The 15381-nt window shown below is 37.0% G+C and overlaps 1 protein-coding gene across 1 annotated transcript in view; it reads right to left on the minus strand.

The window, feature by feature from the left end:
• Positions 1–2916: 2916 nt before the first annotated feature.
• Positions 2917–15381, minus strand: part of ACTR3 (actin related protein 3) — a 56331-nt gene continuing 43866 nt past the window's right edge. The window contains exons 6-12 of the mRNA XM_054971007.1: positions 14697–14804; positions 12399–12542; positions 11519–11692; positions 7914–8006; positions 7093–7218; positions 4888–4971; positions 2917–3838 (exon numbers count right to left, since the gene is read on the minus strand). Coding sequence (XP_054826982.1) covers positions 3743–3838; positions 4888–4971; positions 7093–7218; positions 7914–8006; positions 11519–11692; positions 12399–12542; positions 14697–14804 — 825 coding nt within the window. The 3' untranslated portion in view covers positions 2917–3742. The remainder of the gene's footprint in view (positions 3839–4887; positions 4972–7092; positions 7219–7913; positions 8007–11518; positions 11693–12398; positions 12543–14696; positions 14805–15381) is intronic.

Below are 15381 nucleotides of genomic sequence, written 5' to 3' on the forward strand. Positions count from 1 at the left end.
CTGAAGAAGGGAGCTCTGACTCTCAAAAACTTACACTCTGAAAATTGTGTTAGTCTCTAAGGTGCTACTGGACTAAAATCCTGTTGGCCTAAACACACTAGCAATTTGCAGGTAAGCATTTAAGGTACTGAAATGCTGATGTCTCACAACTTCATCCCTCCATCTCACATCCTAGCATGGAAGGTCTGCTTGTAAATCGTTAAATAGTGGCCAGAAATGGCTGCCATCAGATGGTAGTGCTAAACTATTAACATGAGGAGCAATATCTAACAGCACTCAAGAAATGGATGTTTTGGAGATTAATGACAAACAAATCTCGCCTACTAGCACAGAAAACTTCACTGACATGGCCAGTTCCTCTGCATTTTCTAGAAGTTATACATGAAGCAAGCTTTCCTGAGGCATGTTTCGCAAAGTTCAAGTTGACATTTAGTCACAGAAATGAGATGATATATACCATTTAGACAGATGGAGCAATGAAGGTATGTTTTGGATTTCAGTGAAATGATCAGAAATTAAGGGTGGATGAGAGCAGAAAAATCAGCATACTTAAACCCAAACTAATGTTCCCGGTTTTCTCTTAATTTATTTTGAATGTTGATGTTTGAAACACCATTTTTAAGATGACTGTGAAAAATTTCTCTTCCAAGAATTGTTCGTCATGGTAATCCTAGTGGTGTTTCTGGCCATTCAAAAGTCCATTAACATTTATCAAGCCTCTCTCATAATTACTGTGTACTTGTGGTGTCACATTCTTACAGCAATTTTTCTAGATTTTAAATCCATACACAAAACGCATTGCTGCTATTTGATCAATATATACAATTTCAGAGAAATGAAAGAACACTATCACAGCTCACTAACATACACCACAACACTGCAACTGTTCTTCATATTTTAATTCTTTTAACTTGAAGCTGTGACAAAGTTAAGGAAACAAACAAAAAACCCTCTAAATTATCTGATTATTGGAGGGGACTTTCATGTTAGAAAGTTAATCAGATTAGATTTCATATGCAAAACCCATTTTGCGCATTCTGAAAGGCAAAATGAATAGCAATATTATCTCAAGAATTTAAGGCAACTTTTGAAAGCAGATATATCTTCATCTATCTATGTGAAGACTGCCACCCTTTCCCTGCCTCTATTTCTAACACACAATTTGGTAAATGTTCTTGCCAGGCTTAGTCGGTATGAGGCAAGTGTCTTCTGTTATCTTTTACATATTCTGTTACTGAGCAAAAACACAATTCCCATGCAAGGTATCTCCATTCTCACTTTACTGTGATGCACACAACTCTGCAAAAAAACATAATTTGGATTGGCTGGAGCACTCACCATGTACCTCTCCAATTCTATTTCTTAGCCAAAGTTCTACAACAGCATATTGTCATGATCATTTGATGATTTTTTTATGATCGTGGGCAATGAACTCTACTCCTCAGCAACTTTTCTGGTAGCTAACAGGAATATTGTTTAAAAGCATCTATAAAAATGTAAAATATGCCCAAGATTATGCAAACAAAAACATTCCAAGTCTGATTATGTCATATGTATTCAAATGTTATGCTATCACACTATGAATTGAGAAGTAGAAAGGCATACAAATCAAGTCTAGATCATTATGACATGATATTTGTTTGGCAATTAAACAACTTATACAACTTGGCTAAAGCAGTCTCCTGTTCAGATTCCAAAGCCAAGTTTGGTTGTGAAATGCCTAAATGCCAGTCTCGAATCCTTAAAACAAAAGGATTCAATATAAAACCAAATACTCCACAATCACAGGAACTTCTAGTGGATTTTTTAAATAAGCCCACATACAGAAAAAACACAAAGAGCAAAGTGAAAATACTTTTAAAAGATTTGCAGATATTCCCATACTACAGCACTGTTTATTTTTAGCCTACCCTTACTTCAAGGTTTTCAGGGTGGCCATACCTGGTACCTCCTTATTCCCCTTTCTAAAGGAAATTCTTGCTTCCAGCCTGTAAAATAAGTTAAGGCTGAGAGACAGTGACTGACCCAATATCACCATTTGACCCTAACCACTCCATCACAGAATATGGGATAGCTCTCACTTCTAAGCTAAGTTCAGGTGGGTGGCCATGTTGATCAGTATAGAAGAGCAAGATTTGGGTCCAACTTAATCGGCTGATGGATGATTCTGGATACTGTATGGCTTCCCAGGATGCTAATGCCAAGACTTGCTATTCCTCTGTTCAATAGGAAACCCACAGCAATAAAGAAGTTAATGTGTCATTTATAAATGTTTTACTTTAGAAATAAAATAATGTATTCATTAATTTATTCTTTTACATTGAAGTGGTCTTTGTCTACCTATCAAACATGCTTACTTATGATTATGTTTTAAGATAAAACATTTTGTTTGCCGAAAGTCAAATTTTAAACCCAGGCTATTAAGAAAAATAACTATAACTGATTTTTTTTAACCTGATGTTTTATTTAGATCTACCTTGGATACATGATTCTTGATTAATCGAAGGGGATCTTGGTGCCCTGAAAATTTCTACTTGTAAGTGACTTGATAGCAACTGGATAAGTGGCAGCTATATTTACTCACCACAAATCCAACATGAATGCTTGATTATTTGAACTAGCACATGTCCTGTTATTGATCATCTTACCAGAACTCTGTGACACAAGAGACTATTTATCATAAAGGGGAAAGTATATGTAATGAAAATTATCCTTATAAAAAGTGTTATTTGTGACAGTGTATGCGGATGAATAGATAACCAAGATAAATATCCAGGTGAAGACACACACAACTGTTATGTGAATATCTGAATCACAGCGCAAGTACACTTTCATCCCTCAGAAATAACAGAATAAAGACTCTTCAAGACCTTCTCAAATGGTCAAGCAATGAGACTGAATGGCCTCACACAAATATTAAAAAGAATTTTTGTGCCTTTATTGGAATGGTGAAATACACCAATTTTGATCATTGGAATATTTGGTTTAATTAGAAATGACACTACAGAACTGCAATACTGGTCCAACAGTCTTGTCTTTACTTTTTTTTCCAAAGCAAGAAATAGAATGAAAATGCACCGAGTAATCAGAAAGCACTAGCAGGCATTGGTTAATCCAAGATTCTAGCTCCTTAGTTCCAAAAGCAATTGCCAAGTTGCACTGTGTGGAACCCACATTTAAGATTGGTCATAATTTGAAATTACTACAGAGTCACATGATTAAACTTCATGTGGGCATTACATTGTTTTTAAAATTTACCTCAAGTTGGTCACTGGTATGTTTCTTGTCAAATATTACATTTCTTTCACTGATATTTTTTCCCAACGTATAAAAAAGTATGAAATATAAACAAGCTCTCGCATTGTACACATGTAAGAGTACAATCGAAGAATTATAGAGCTGACTATCTACACACCATCAAATCCCATCAAATCTTGGATACTCCATTAATATACAAAATATCAGGGCACAGAAAGAACAAAAACCCACTTCTTTTGTTTCATTACGCACAGGTTCAAATATTCATTCTAAAGAAAAAACACTTTGAATCATTTTGGCTTCCCACTACATCTGCATGTCGAGACACTTATTAAAATATTCCTGTTTAATTGAGTTTGGTCATTTTTTTTTCTTATTTTCAAGTCATGTTTTGTTATCTTAATAACGGCCATCCAGACAAACAAGTATTGAGAAAGACCCTCCATTCTCTCTGTCTCCCTAGATCCGACTCTTCAAGTCAGATTTAAGACATAACTCCAAACACTGGGTTGTGACGACAGATGCTAGGACCAATTTCTTCATAATCTTTTTTGGTGTGGCATACTTGGTAGAACTCAGGCTGGAAAAAAAGGATGCAAAGGAAAGTCATAATTACTTTTTTAAAGGGCAAATCTATCACATATTAGGAAAGCAGACAAATACCAAATTGTAAGCAGAAAGATCACTGAGGTTCTTACTCACTAGGCTTGAAGCAAGATATTCCTATTGTTTTCTTTAAAAATGAAACCCTAGAATCTCCTTTGGATCAGATTGCATATCTGATACATTCCTATTCCTATTCCTTAACAAATCCTACTTCCCACGCAACTGACGGAAAGCAATGACAGAACTTTGGCTTCCATAATCTCTTCCCCTCCTCTTTCTACTTTGCTTTTGGAGGTATTTCAGCAGTCCCAATGTGCAACACTTGGGAACATCGTCCCCAGGAAGCCAGAAATCTCAGTACCAGGGACTATGAAGTTAACATTTTGTAGGATGCACTGTGGATTCTGTCAAACTACCATAATCAGTAACAGTGTCGGGAGGTCCTTTGGCCTACTGCAGCTGCAGCACAAGATAACGGGCATTAAGTTGATGGTAGAGGTTAGCTGTGAGAAGACAGCAGGACGGGGGATTCAGAGAGAGGACTCAGGAGTTAAATGATTGGAATGCTCTCTGAACCAAGCCCACTCCCTGATGAAAGTTTTAATTTGTCTGGAAAGTGATTTTTTTTTTCAAATTTAGACTCAGGGAATCCACCCACCTCTAACTCTAAAACACTGAACAGATCAGTGCTTAGTTTTATCTGATGTAGTGCACAGCACTACTATCCATAATGTACAAATTAAAATATCTCTCGTTACATATAAAATAACAATTATGAAAAGATTTTCATTAGCTCTCCCCTGCTCCATGAAGTGTTTACGTTTCTACAGTCAAAAGTTCAACAGTAACAGGTTGTAGAAATCTTATTTATGCAAATTCTATGAACATTGAAAAAAATGAAAGTACTTTCTACATTGCCACTAGTCCTAAGTCTGGATCCCAAAAAATGTTTACATAAATACAGAAACACTGTGCATTGGCAGAATAGCTCATTTAGATTTCTTTTCCCTTTAGTCAACTTACTGTGGAAGCCAACATTGATCCTCCAAACCAAACTGCATATCTCTGCATATGATGTGTAATAACTTGTACATCAATAGGTTTGGGCTACATCAGAAAACAAAATCAGTATATACTTATTAGTTTTGCACAGTTTACATGCCACTGTTTTTAAGATACGCATTTTCTACAATGTAGTAGGGTGGTGTACAAATCGACATTAAATTATAAGATCACATTTTTAAAATTATGAGTTTTAATTTAAAACCTATATATAAAAATCTTATAAAATATTAATATATTATCTCCTATTTTACATATAACACTGAATATTGTTGCTCCTGGTGAAGCGGAAATTGTAACTTACCATCAATTTCTGTATTTTAGAAAGCAGCATGGTATGACTCATTAAGTATTAAAAAAGGCAATGAAGCTGCTTCAAGTAAAAATTCAACAAGTGAGAGACTGGGATCTGGGAGAGCAACACTCTGTCAGGAAACTCACTGGGTGACCCGCGGCCAGAAATTCTCTCAGCTTCCATCACAGGGATATACACGGTAAGGATAAAATAAAGAGCAAAGAACAATGTATGCCTCCTTACTTAAACTCCTCGGTGAAAGCATAGGATTAAAATGTATTAAATAAATAAATACCCTGACCTGGATAGCCCAGGTGAGCCTGATCTCGTCAGATCTCAGAAGCTAAGCAGGGTCAGCCTTGGTTAGTATTGGATGGGAGTCCTCCAACAAAGACCAGAGCTGCAGAGGCAGGCATGGCAAACCACCTCTGACAGTCTCTTGGCATGAAAACCCTGTCAGGGGTCGCCATAAGTCAGCTGTGACCCGAGGGCACCATTCACACACATACAAACAAATAAATACTGGCCATTTGTAACCTAGTTCTAAATAAATGCTCAAATTTGATTTTTCAAATTTTTCAAAATGAGCAAAATGCATCCAGAAGCCCCAACAAACTACAATTTCCAGTGCTCTCCCCCCTCAAAAAAACTTAAGTTGGTTAGAAGAAACTGGAAAGGTTTCTACAACAGAGAGAAGGGAAACTAGATGTAGGGAATCATGAGAACAGTGGAAGATTGACAGATAGGAAAGCACGCCAACTGGATTTGATCTTTCCAAGGTGGAGGCAGAAAAGATGAACCTCTCTCTGGTTTGCTGGACAACTTATCAAAGTAAAGTTCTATACTACAGCAGTCAACATCAAAGCAAAAGTCAAGCCTACTAAAACATTTATTGAACAAAAAATGGACCGTATGGTGCTGAAATCAGATATCACAAAAGGGAAGGTAGAATTCAAAAGACTGTAAATTCTTCAGATAAAAACATATACAGCTTAAAATGTTTTCTCACATTTTATCCCACCTTTGTAAGCAAACAGTTACATTTAAGCAACTGCCTATATGACACTGAATTTTAAATGTAGAAGTTAAATTTTAAATTTGTTTTGACAGCAGATAATCTATTTCGTGGTTGCAGGGAATGAGGAACAGAAGTCTGCAGAAATACTGTCTTTTAAAAAAACATTCTTCATAACAGAATTTAATACTTTTTTCCTATTTATGCCTACACAGCTGTCAGATGACATGATAAAAGACACTGCTCAAAAAATTTCTGATGTATTTCATTGTTCGCACAGGTATAGGACCCAAAGCAAAAAAAACCCACTGACGGGTCACGTACAGTTATGAAACTTATTTACTTCATTTATACCCCACCTTCTACTCTACTGGGGAATCCAAGCAGCTTACAACGTTCTCTTCCCCATTTTATAACAACCCTGTGAGATATGTTAGACTCAGCATGTCTGACTGGCCCAAGATCACTAAGAAAGCTTCCATGGCAGAGTAGAACCAGGATCTCCCAGATTCTAGTCTAACCACTACACCACACTGGAAATTGAAGGGACAGAAAAATACAAGCCTGAGATAGCAATACATTGAAAGAGAGGGGTAAATAGAACGTTCTAAAAAGATGTCCAGAGTTTCCAGTAGTTGGCAGAATCCTGCAGTGTGATGGTTATCTTGTTCACCACGACTGCAGCCACTGACTACCAGCAGACTGAGGATATGTTCCTGCAACTACCACAGTGAGGCCTTTACAAAGAAAAGTCACAGAGATATAAGAAAATACAGCAGGACCTCATAATGGAATATACCTCCATTCTAAACTGAACCTCACACATCACTGCAAGGCATTATCAAAGAATACAAACCTTCAGTCTGCCACCACTCAATTCCTCGCTGAGTTTCAGCCTGGCATCAACAGTCCTTTTCAAGTCTCGTTGTAAACGACGACCAAAATCCCTGAACATAGTTGAGCCTCCAGAGAGAACGATATTCTGAATTGAAATTGCACACACCAAGTTATAATCACTTATGCAGCACTGTAAGATTGAGAACTTAAAAACTCGGTTATAATCACTGTGCAGGGTTTAATCAAAAGGAAGTTGACTGCCTTAAAAATCTCTCTCTCTCTCTCTCTCTCTCACTCACACACACACAGGACATAAATGAAACTCAGATATAAATGTAAGATGACCCCCTCTTTTTTTTTTAATAGCAAAGCTGTGAAAAAAACTTACTATAATTACTCATATACAAGATGAGTGGTTTTTTTTACTGTTATGCCATCAAAAAAGTAAGGGTTACTTGACATTTGCATACAATCATTAATGTCAATCTTTTAAATGTATGAACAGTAAAGGCCTAAAGTGCCTTTAGATGTGTCCAAAATGTGCAAAAATTTATCTTGTCATTTTCTAATCTAAGACTTCTACAATGGTTAAATCCAGGTACATTTCTAGGTATGTTTAGGTTTATGCAAATAATACATTTAATTCTTTGAATTTCATTGCATATTAGTCCCATTCTTTAAGACTGAACAAGAAACAACTCATTGTTCTGCTTTCAATTCAAAACCATATCCATAAGCAGAGCAGATATGCCTAACAAATGCATCTGTACAGAGCACACATTGTCCTAAAACACCTATTACTATGTATGCACACACAGTAATTTCACTACCTTTACTGACCTTATATAGTGGACGTCTAACATCAATAGGACAGTTCTGAATAACTTCATCTACTACTTCTGAGATGGGCTGTGTGAAATCTGGATTAGCAAACTAAAAACAAACAGAATGATTAAATTGCAACTTTTAATGCAAAGCAGTATTTAAAAAAAACCCACAAATGGTTTACATTATACATAGCTAATACAGAAACATCAGCCCTATTAGATCTATCAAGTGACATCCTGGAATTCTCCAGAAACAGATGACAAAAGAGAGCTGATAAAGCTAGAGAAATGACTGACAGAAGTTACTCACAACAAACTAGGTAAGAATGTAAGAATGTCACCCTTTAGCTTGTCATTTTCATTATCGGCTATTTTAGACTGTTAAGGGCACAAACCATTTTATCGCTTGCTTCGGTAACTTTGTAAAGTACCATTTATACCAATAATGCTGCATTCTATTATTACTGTGTAATCAAAAATTAAAAGTGGGGCAGGATCAATGAAAACTGAAGCATAGCCATACATAGTAAGGATGTAATGAAAAGTCAAATGAAAGCGTGCTTTTATCATTTTCTTTACAATAAATAGGAAAACTAACACTTCACAAATACTCTTTATTTATTCTGCTATCTGGTTTAAAGAGTTCAAGCAGAGATCAGATTGAGAAAGAGAACATGAAACCATGAAGCTGACAAGGCTTTTTCAGTAGCGGCACCTTGCTTGTGGCACGTCTTTTTCCTTGAGGCTCGCCAGGTGCATTGCTCTTTTTCGGGTGCTAGGCCAAAACGTTTCTATTCACCCAGGCTTTTAAATTAATGAGTTGCTTTTCAAAACCCTATTTTAGCAAGGAACCTGTTATTTTAAACTGCCTGTCATCTGCTTTTATTATCTATGCTTTTATGCTGGGCTGGGTTTTATTTTTAAATATTGGCTTTTAATTACTGTATTTTAATAATTTGTTTTTATTATTTTTACTTTGGAAACCACCTTGAACAAGTTCTAAGTAAATAAATCACTAAAATGGGTCTTGTAACAGACATTTTTCCTGACAGGTTGGGCTCTCCTCTTGACGCAAGCTCTCTTAAATCTTTACAAAACCCATCCCTTCCAGGCAGCACCTCCTTCCCTCAGCTAGTTCTGCTCTCCTTGACACCAAGCTTATTTCTCGACCTTTGCAAAATGTCTAGCTATCAGCTACTAGGTGGCTGACAAGTGTGAAAGATTCATTTGCTTTTTTTTTTTTTACTGTTGTATAAGAGAGAGTTGCTATTTAACAGTCTGTGAGGTTTTCCTGTATTGCCCCCAACCTTTGGTGCAAGTCAAATCTGTAGGTAGTGATGTGATTTACAACACACACATATATATAATCAGTACTTAGTGTTACTCAAACTGAGTGCACAAATATTGAACAGTCAGTTTGTCCATCTCGCACTACAACACACACACACTTAAAAGTGATTTTCATCAACCATGCCAGATTTCGTTTTCCACCAAGCACCCTCCCACTCTCTAAATAAGAAACAAAACTTACAGCATGAGATCAAGGCAGATTCCCTCATCAGATTTGGTAGTCTGTCTGTTATAGTGCTGCCCACTGGTCTTTCATTGGAGCCCCAAGGCTGACAGGCAGGTGCAAGTGCCAGCTCTACCCTCTCCGTATGCTGCGCTATCTGAAGCACTGAATCCTTGTGTTGCAATGCAATGCAAATCTCCACATGCCTGCTTACCCAACTCCTTGCCTGCCTGCCTTCCTGAGACTGTGAAGTATCTGCCTCTGCCAGGCATCTTCTCTACACAAGCACTTGATGATCTGGTGTCAGGGACACTTGAGTTTTTTGATTGGAAAAGTGTATCTATCCAGCCTGGGCTGCCAAAATGTAAAACTGTACCCAGTCATCATGCTACTTGACCTTTTTAGGGGACCACACACCATACTGGGGCTGCTCTATAACTGACAGCTTTGTGGGACTGGCATCTCTTTGCTTCTGCCTCCTCTAAAAACAAATATTTTAAATGTCTATAAACATGGACAGTCTCTCTTAACTGCCTGAAATCTGGCACAGATAATCACTTAGAGCATGGGTCCCCAACACGGCACCCACAAGCACTTCTGGTTTATGCTGTGAAAGGGGCTCTTTGAATTTTTCATGTTTATGTGATAATGCAGAAAATGACTGTATGTAAAATCCTTCACCTCTGCAAATTGCAGTGTTATTCTAAAAATACAGTAAAATTTGATTCTGGCTAAACATGATCAGCCTACATGGCTAAAATGCTTAACGCATATAATTCGAATTTACAGTGAAATCATCAGATCTTCCCTATTTCAATATATTTTTATAATTCTGGGGGAAGTTAATAACAATATCACATTACATTTTGTTCACTTTTCAAAAATCATGTGTGTTCATATCAAAATCTGGCCAGAATCTGTTACTGTACAAATTTGCAAGCAGCTCTCACCAGCCCTTCAGCACCAACTGTCCTTGCTATAAGTAATACCGCAAATGGCTGGGCTCATGAAAGAAGTGCTCTTGTAAAGGCATATCAGGAGAAGCAGCATTTTTTTATAAGTGCATTAGATGCCTGCAAAATGAAGATAAATACTTCCCGATGATGGTTTCTTAGGTAGGTCACTATCTATACTTGTGTTGCATCTATAAAAGAAAATATCTTTAAACAGAGCCTGGTAAACAGAGATTCTGCCTGAAATGTTGAAGATCTACCATCTGAGTTATGTATAATCTCTCTCTGTTTACTATGTGCTCAGCACCCTGTCCGTGTCAGAATTTCATAGGTGCCTGAAGGCTGAAAAGGGCTGGGGACCCCTGCTTTAGGGTACAGGGCACCAATCCTCAGAAGTTCATCCTAACTGGATTAAATACAACAACACACTTGTAGAATTGTTTCCTATTTAAACCAGGAAGAAAATTAAAACAGTGAATGAATGCAACAAAAGAGAAACAGATTTTTTTCAACTAAAAAACCCTAACCCCCATAACATGCTATATAGATACTGAAAACGGGAATTAAGGAGATTAAGTCATTTAATTGCTTCTTTCTCTTGCCAACCTGCCTGCTGCTGTCTTGTACTGAACAATTCAGCAGCCACCCACACATTTCAGATGCTCGCACTGAATCAAGCAGTTTTATTCAGTATAAAAAATGGCTATACGCTGGAAGAAATATTTATTTCTATTCAGCTTGCCATGAAAACCAGGCTGGTGGTCTCCATTCTGAAGTTGGGTGAAATAATTATGCAAAGAACACTGTGTGGCTCCAAATAATAAAAATAGTCAGCAAAAACAGGAGGGGATGAAACCAAGTAAAACTTCAGGAGAAAAATGCCTTAAAGTTTGCAAGTCGTGTGTTAAGAATGGAAATTCTTTAGTTGTGCATCTAATCCAATACAATTTAGACCAAGTAAAATTTAAATATGGATTGTACAGTTTATATTAATCATACTGAAGTCTGTCTCAAATGTCAAAAAGGCACAAAATTTAAATGCAAAGCCACAGGACTATTTCACCAATATTATGGAATTAACAGGGCAAGCCTAAACTTAGAAATACATTTTACTGCCTAAATGTCCTCACCAAGAGCTGAACCAGAGTTTACCTCAGGATGAAAGAAGATCTCTGGCCCTAGGAACCTCTCATAGCCAACATCAATGGTAAATTCTTTCTTGGAGATTGCATTGATTCCAGTATACTGTTTAATCCACTTGGTGCCATCCGTATCATACTTGTTAAATTCTTTTACTAAATCAGGGCAGACATAACTAAAACGCTCCTGAAAATGAAGTACAAACAGTTAGGGAAAAATGTTCCCCTGAACATTTTGAAGATTTTTATACTTGATCTCAAGTTTAATTGGAATAAAGCTTTTTTGAGCAAAAGGACGGGTACAAATGAAAGCCCTTCCAAAACATTGCACTAGTAATGATCATCTACATTTAAGATAATTAGTACTCATTGCTAGCACATGCACATTTTTATGCACAGTTAAGAAAAAAAATCTAAAAATCTTGACAGATTAAATTGTTTTAAGATTTTTCAGCTGGGAAAAACTAACACAGACTTCTTCAAATATAACTGAAGCATTGCCATAGCATCATGCCTACAATCATATACCAGAATTTAAAATCCTTCAGTAATAATAGGTTTGTTGTTAGCGGGGGAAAGGCAGCTAAAAATTAAGAAAAGTAATTACAGTATTTTATTATGAAGAATCAATTATGTTGCTTCATGTAATACAAGATTTTCTTCTCAGGGAAAAAGAAATTAGAAAAATGCTGAACGTTTTTTAAATTTATCATCTTAGTCTCCCACGAATACAACCATGACCAAAGGCAGCTGAACTGCTATGTTTACACAAGCTCCAGTGACTGCATGTGAGCTCTAGCCAATAGAGATTTTCACTTCAATACAACCTATCCCTGAAATGCTCATTTTCCTTTAAACATAAAAACACATGCATTGTATTTTTTTCTCATTACCTTCACTGCTTTAGCAGTTTCCAATGATTGTTCAGGAGGGATTCCTACTTCTCGCTCTCTTAGTAACTGTTGAATAAAGTAAGTTATATCTCGCCCCGCAATTGGAATGTGTTTGATACAGCTGCCAATCACGTAACCTTCAGCCTGGAAGTAAAAGAAAATGTCATCTATAAACTTCAACAAAAAACATCATGGACTCCAAGCTGACACACACTGAATGAAGAAATATTTGAACATCTTCAAGGAGTATAAAATTAGTACAGACACCATGTTTCCCTCACTCTAACTCTACAAGTAGAGAGACAATACATTCACTTTTTAAGTGAAGCTCTGTATTTGCAGAATAAACAGGGCTGAATCATCAACACTCCATAATTTGCACATTAGCAGTTGGCTAAAAAATTAGTTTCGGAAGATATAATATGAAGAAATACAGACAGCAAATGCCTTACACAGGTCCATTGTTTCATCATCATACCCTAAAATCTTCTTATTTAAAGAATATACACCAAGTAAATTCCTGTCATCTTCCATAAGGAGTAGTTTTTGGGAATTTTCATCTGTTCTTTTAGTTGCTGGTATTTAGAAGGATGGATGTGCAAACATAAATATAAGCCAAAGTATTATTGGGGCAGCAAACCTTAAGGACCCCCTACTCCCACATGAATCTATCCACCCACTACAGTCATCTTCAGAGGCCCTGCTTTGAGAGCACCCCCCCTCCAAAACCTGAGGCTAGATGAATGGCAACCTGAGAAACAGTTCCAAACTCCTCCCAGGGAGATTAGTCTATTCCCATCTATCATTGCCTTCTGTCAGCAGGTGAAGACTTTTGTTAGGTTCAGTGTTCCTCTAACTCTTATTAGCTATCCTCCCCACTCACTTATCTATTATTTTTATATGCATATATGCCTTATTTGTTTTAAATACATCACACTTAAAATACACACCTCTGAAGGTAGAGCTGTATTTGTGCATCTGTGTGTGTACATGTAGTATTTGAAAGAGAGTTGTAATGTTTGCCACCTTGGGGACCTTAAGTCATATGGAAAGGTGGCATAGAAATATTTTAAATAAAATAAAGTAACAACACTTTATTCTTAATAACGAGCAGCTTTATAGATATCAGATGACTGAGATTCATGCTCACTATCACTAAAACAAACTGTACATTAGGTATAGCATTAGGAGTGGTGACAATATAATTTAATAATATGATTTGTACAGTACAACCCACTTCTACAGGTATGATACATATATTATGTGGAAAGGATCAGTAAATGAGACAACATTAACAGTTACTTGAAAGCTTGAGAGTTTAAATTCTTTTACAAAAAAACAATTCTGAGGAACAGCACTATCCAGGCTATTCTGCTACATTTCACTTAAACATAAAAGAAAATGCTACACAGCTTCAAAAACAGCTAACATTACCAATTCAGTTAAAACGAAGTATACAAAAGGAATTGCCATAATCCACAGAGGGAATGACAACTACAGGTAATGAACAAAACACAGCAATTGTGTTTCTCATAATAATGAAGTCATTACAATAAGACTGTCAGGCATCAATCTTTTACATTCTGCCTTATTTTACAGATAACTAATAGATTATCAATCTGACAGGAAATGTCAAGGTGGGGGGGACAGGGCTGTATTTTTCTACCTCTTGTCTATACATCCTGCAAGATGGCTGTGTTCTAGAAAAGTCTAGCTACATGTGTGCTGCATCCAGTGCTATCTTTCCCAGACTCTTCTTCCCATACAGCAGCAGCAGTAGAAGGAACCAGGGGGGCTGCAGCCCACCAAGTAGATCTTTCTGCCTTGGTACAGCACAGCCTTTCCCTTGCTCCAAACATTGCATGGGGAAGATGATAATATTCTGCTTTCAGTGGGTATTTTTCTTCTGACCTGCATTAACGTTCTTAATGTGCTGGCAGCACCTTTACTTCTGTAGAGATGGAGCTAATTGTAAAAATTGCGGTATTCTTGTCTACAACAATTTATCTGTTCTCTAGGAATAGTTTTACAAGTTCAGAACAACTTGAAAAAGTTTTAAATGACAGTATAGGCCTACAGGGAAAAAAATCTCGACATTAATTTTTACAGTTACAAAGTGAGCCCTAAGCGTAGTTTCTACTCCTATATAATAGTAATTTTTACTGTAGGGTTATGTGGCACCAAGGCTGCTGGGAAGTGATTGAAAAATAACCAACTAAGCTATCTGTCCCATAGTGGCTACCTTTTAGAAATGGCACAGTTCCAAATTAACAAACCAGCATCGTATTATATACTTACCACAGGAATAACATGAGTTACGCCATCTCCACTATCTATAACCGTTCCAGTCAGCGTCCGCTCTCCTACTTGTCTTGATGTCCAAGACGCAGCTAAGGCAAGGACAGCCTTGCCAAAAGAAACCGTTTGAGTGTTAGTGTTTTATCACAACCCTAAAAGCCCATTTTTCAAGTAACGCTGACATGCGAAACAAAAGCTTTTAACTTAATTGCTCTGCCCTATGCAACAGATAAAGTTGAAGGGAACAGAAAGTGGATATAAAGATGACATTCTATTAAAAACAGTACACTGGACTAGTATTTTTCCATGGCTGAAGTAATTTATATGTGGGGGGGGGGGAAGTTTACTACAATTTGCATTGTTTTACTGGGGCAGCATCAGTGCAGAAGTATGGAAGTACAGAGATATTGCACCCATGAAATCACGCTAATTTCAAGTTAGCTGAGAATTTTGGAGGGCCATTCTCATATTGCCGAATCCATGATACCACCTCCTCAGAAGTCCCATGAAACATGAGAGGAGCGCCACACAGCCATTTCTGGCAGTACTAACACAGACATTTTGAAATTCCCTTTCATGAGGCCTGGGACTTCTGACATTTTTGACTGGCCTGTGGACCACTTTTTGCTTTACTTTCACTGCACAGGATCTAAGGGTACAAGTTCTCAGTGAATTATACCAAATT

This window comes from Eublepharis macularius, chromosome 2 (assembly GCF_028583425.1).
Source record: "Eublepharis macularius isolate TG4126 chromosome 2, MPM_Emac_v1.0, whole genome shotgun sequence".
Taxonomy (NCBI): Eukaryota; Metazoa; Chordata; class Lepidosauria; order Squamata; family Eublepharidae; genus Eublepharis; species Eublepharis macularius.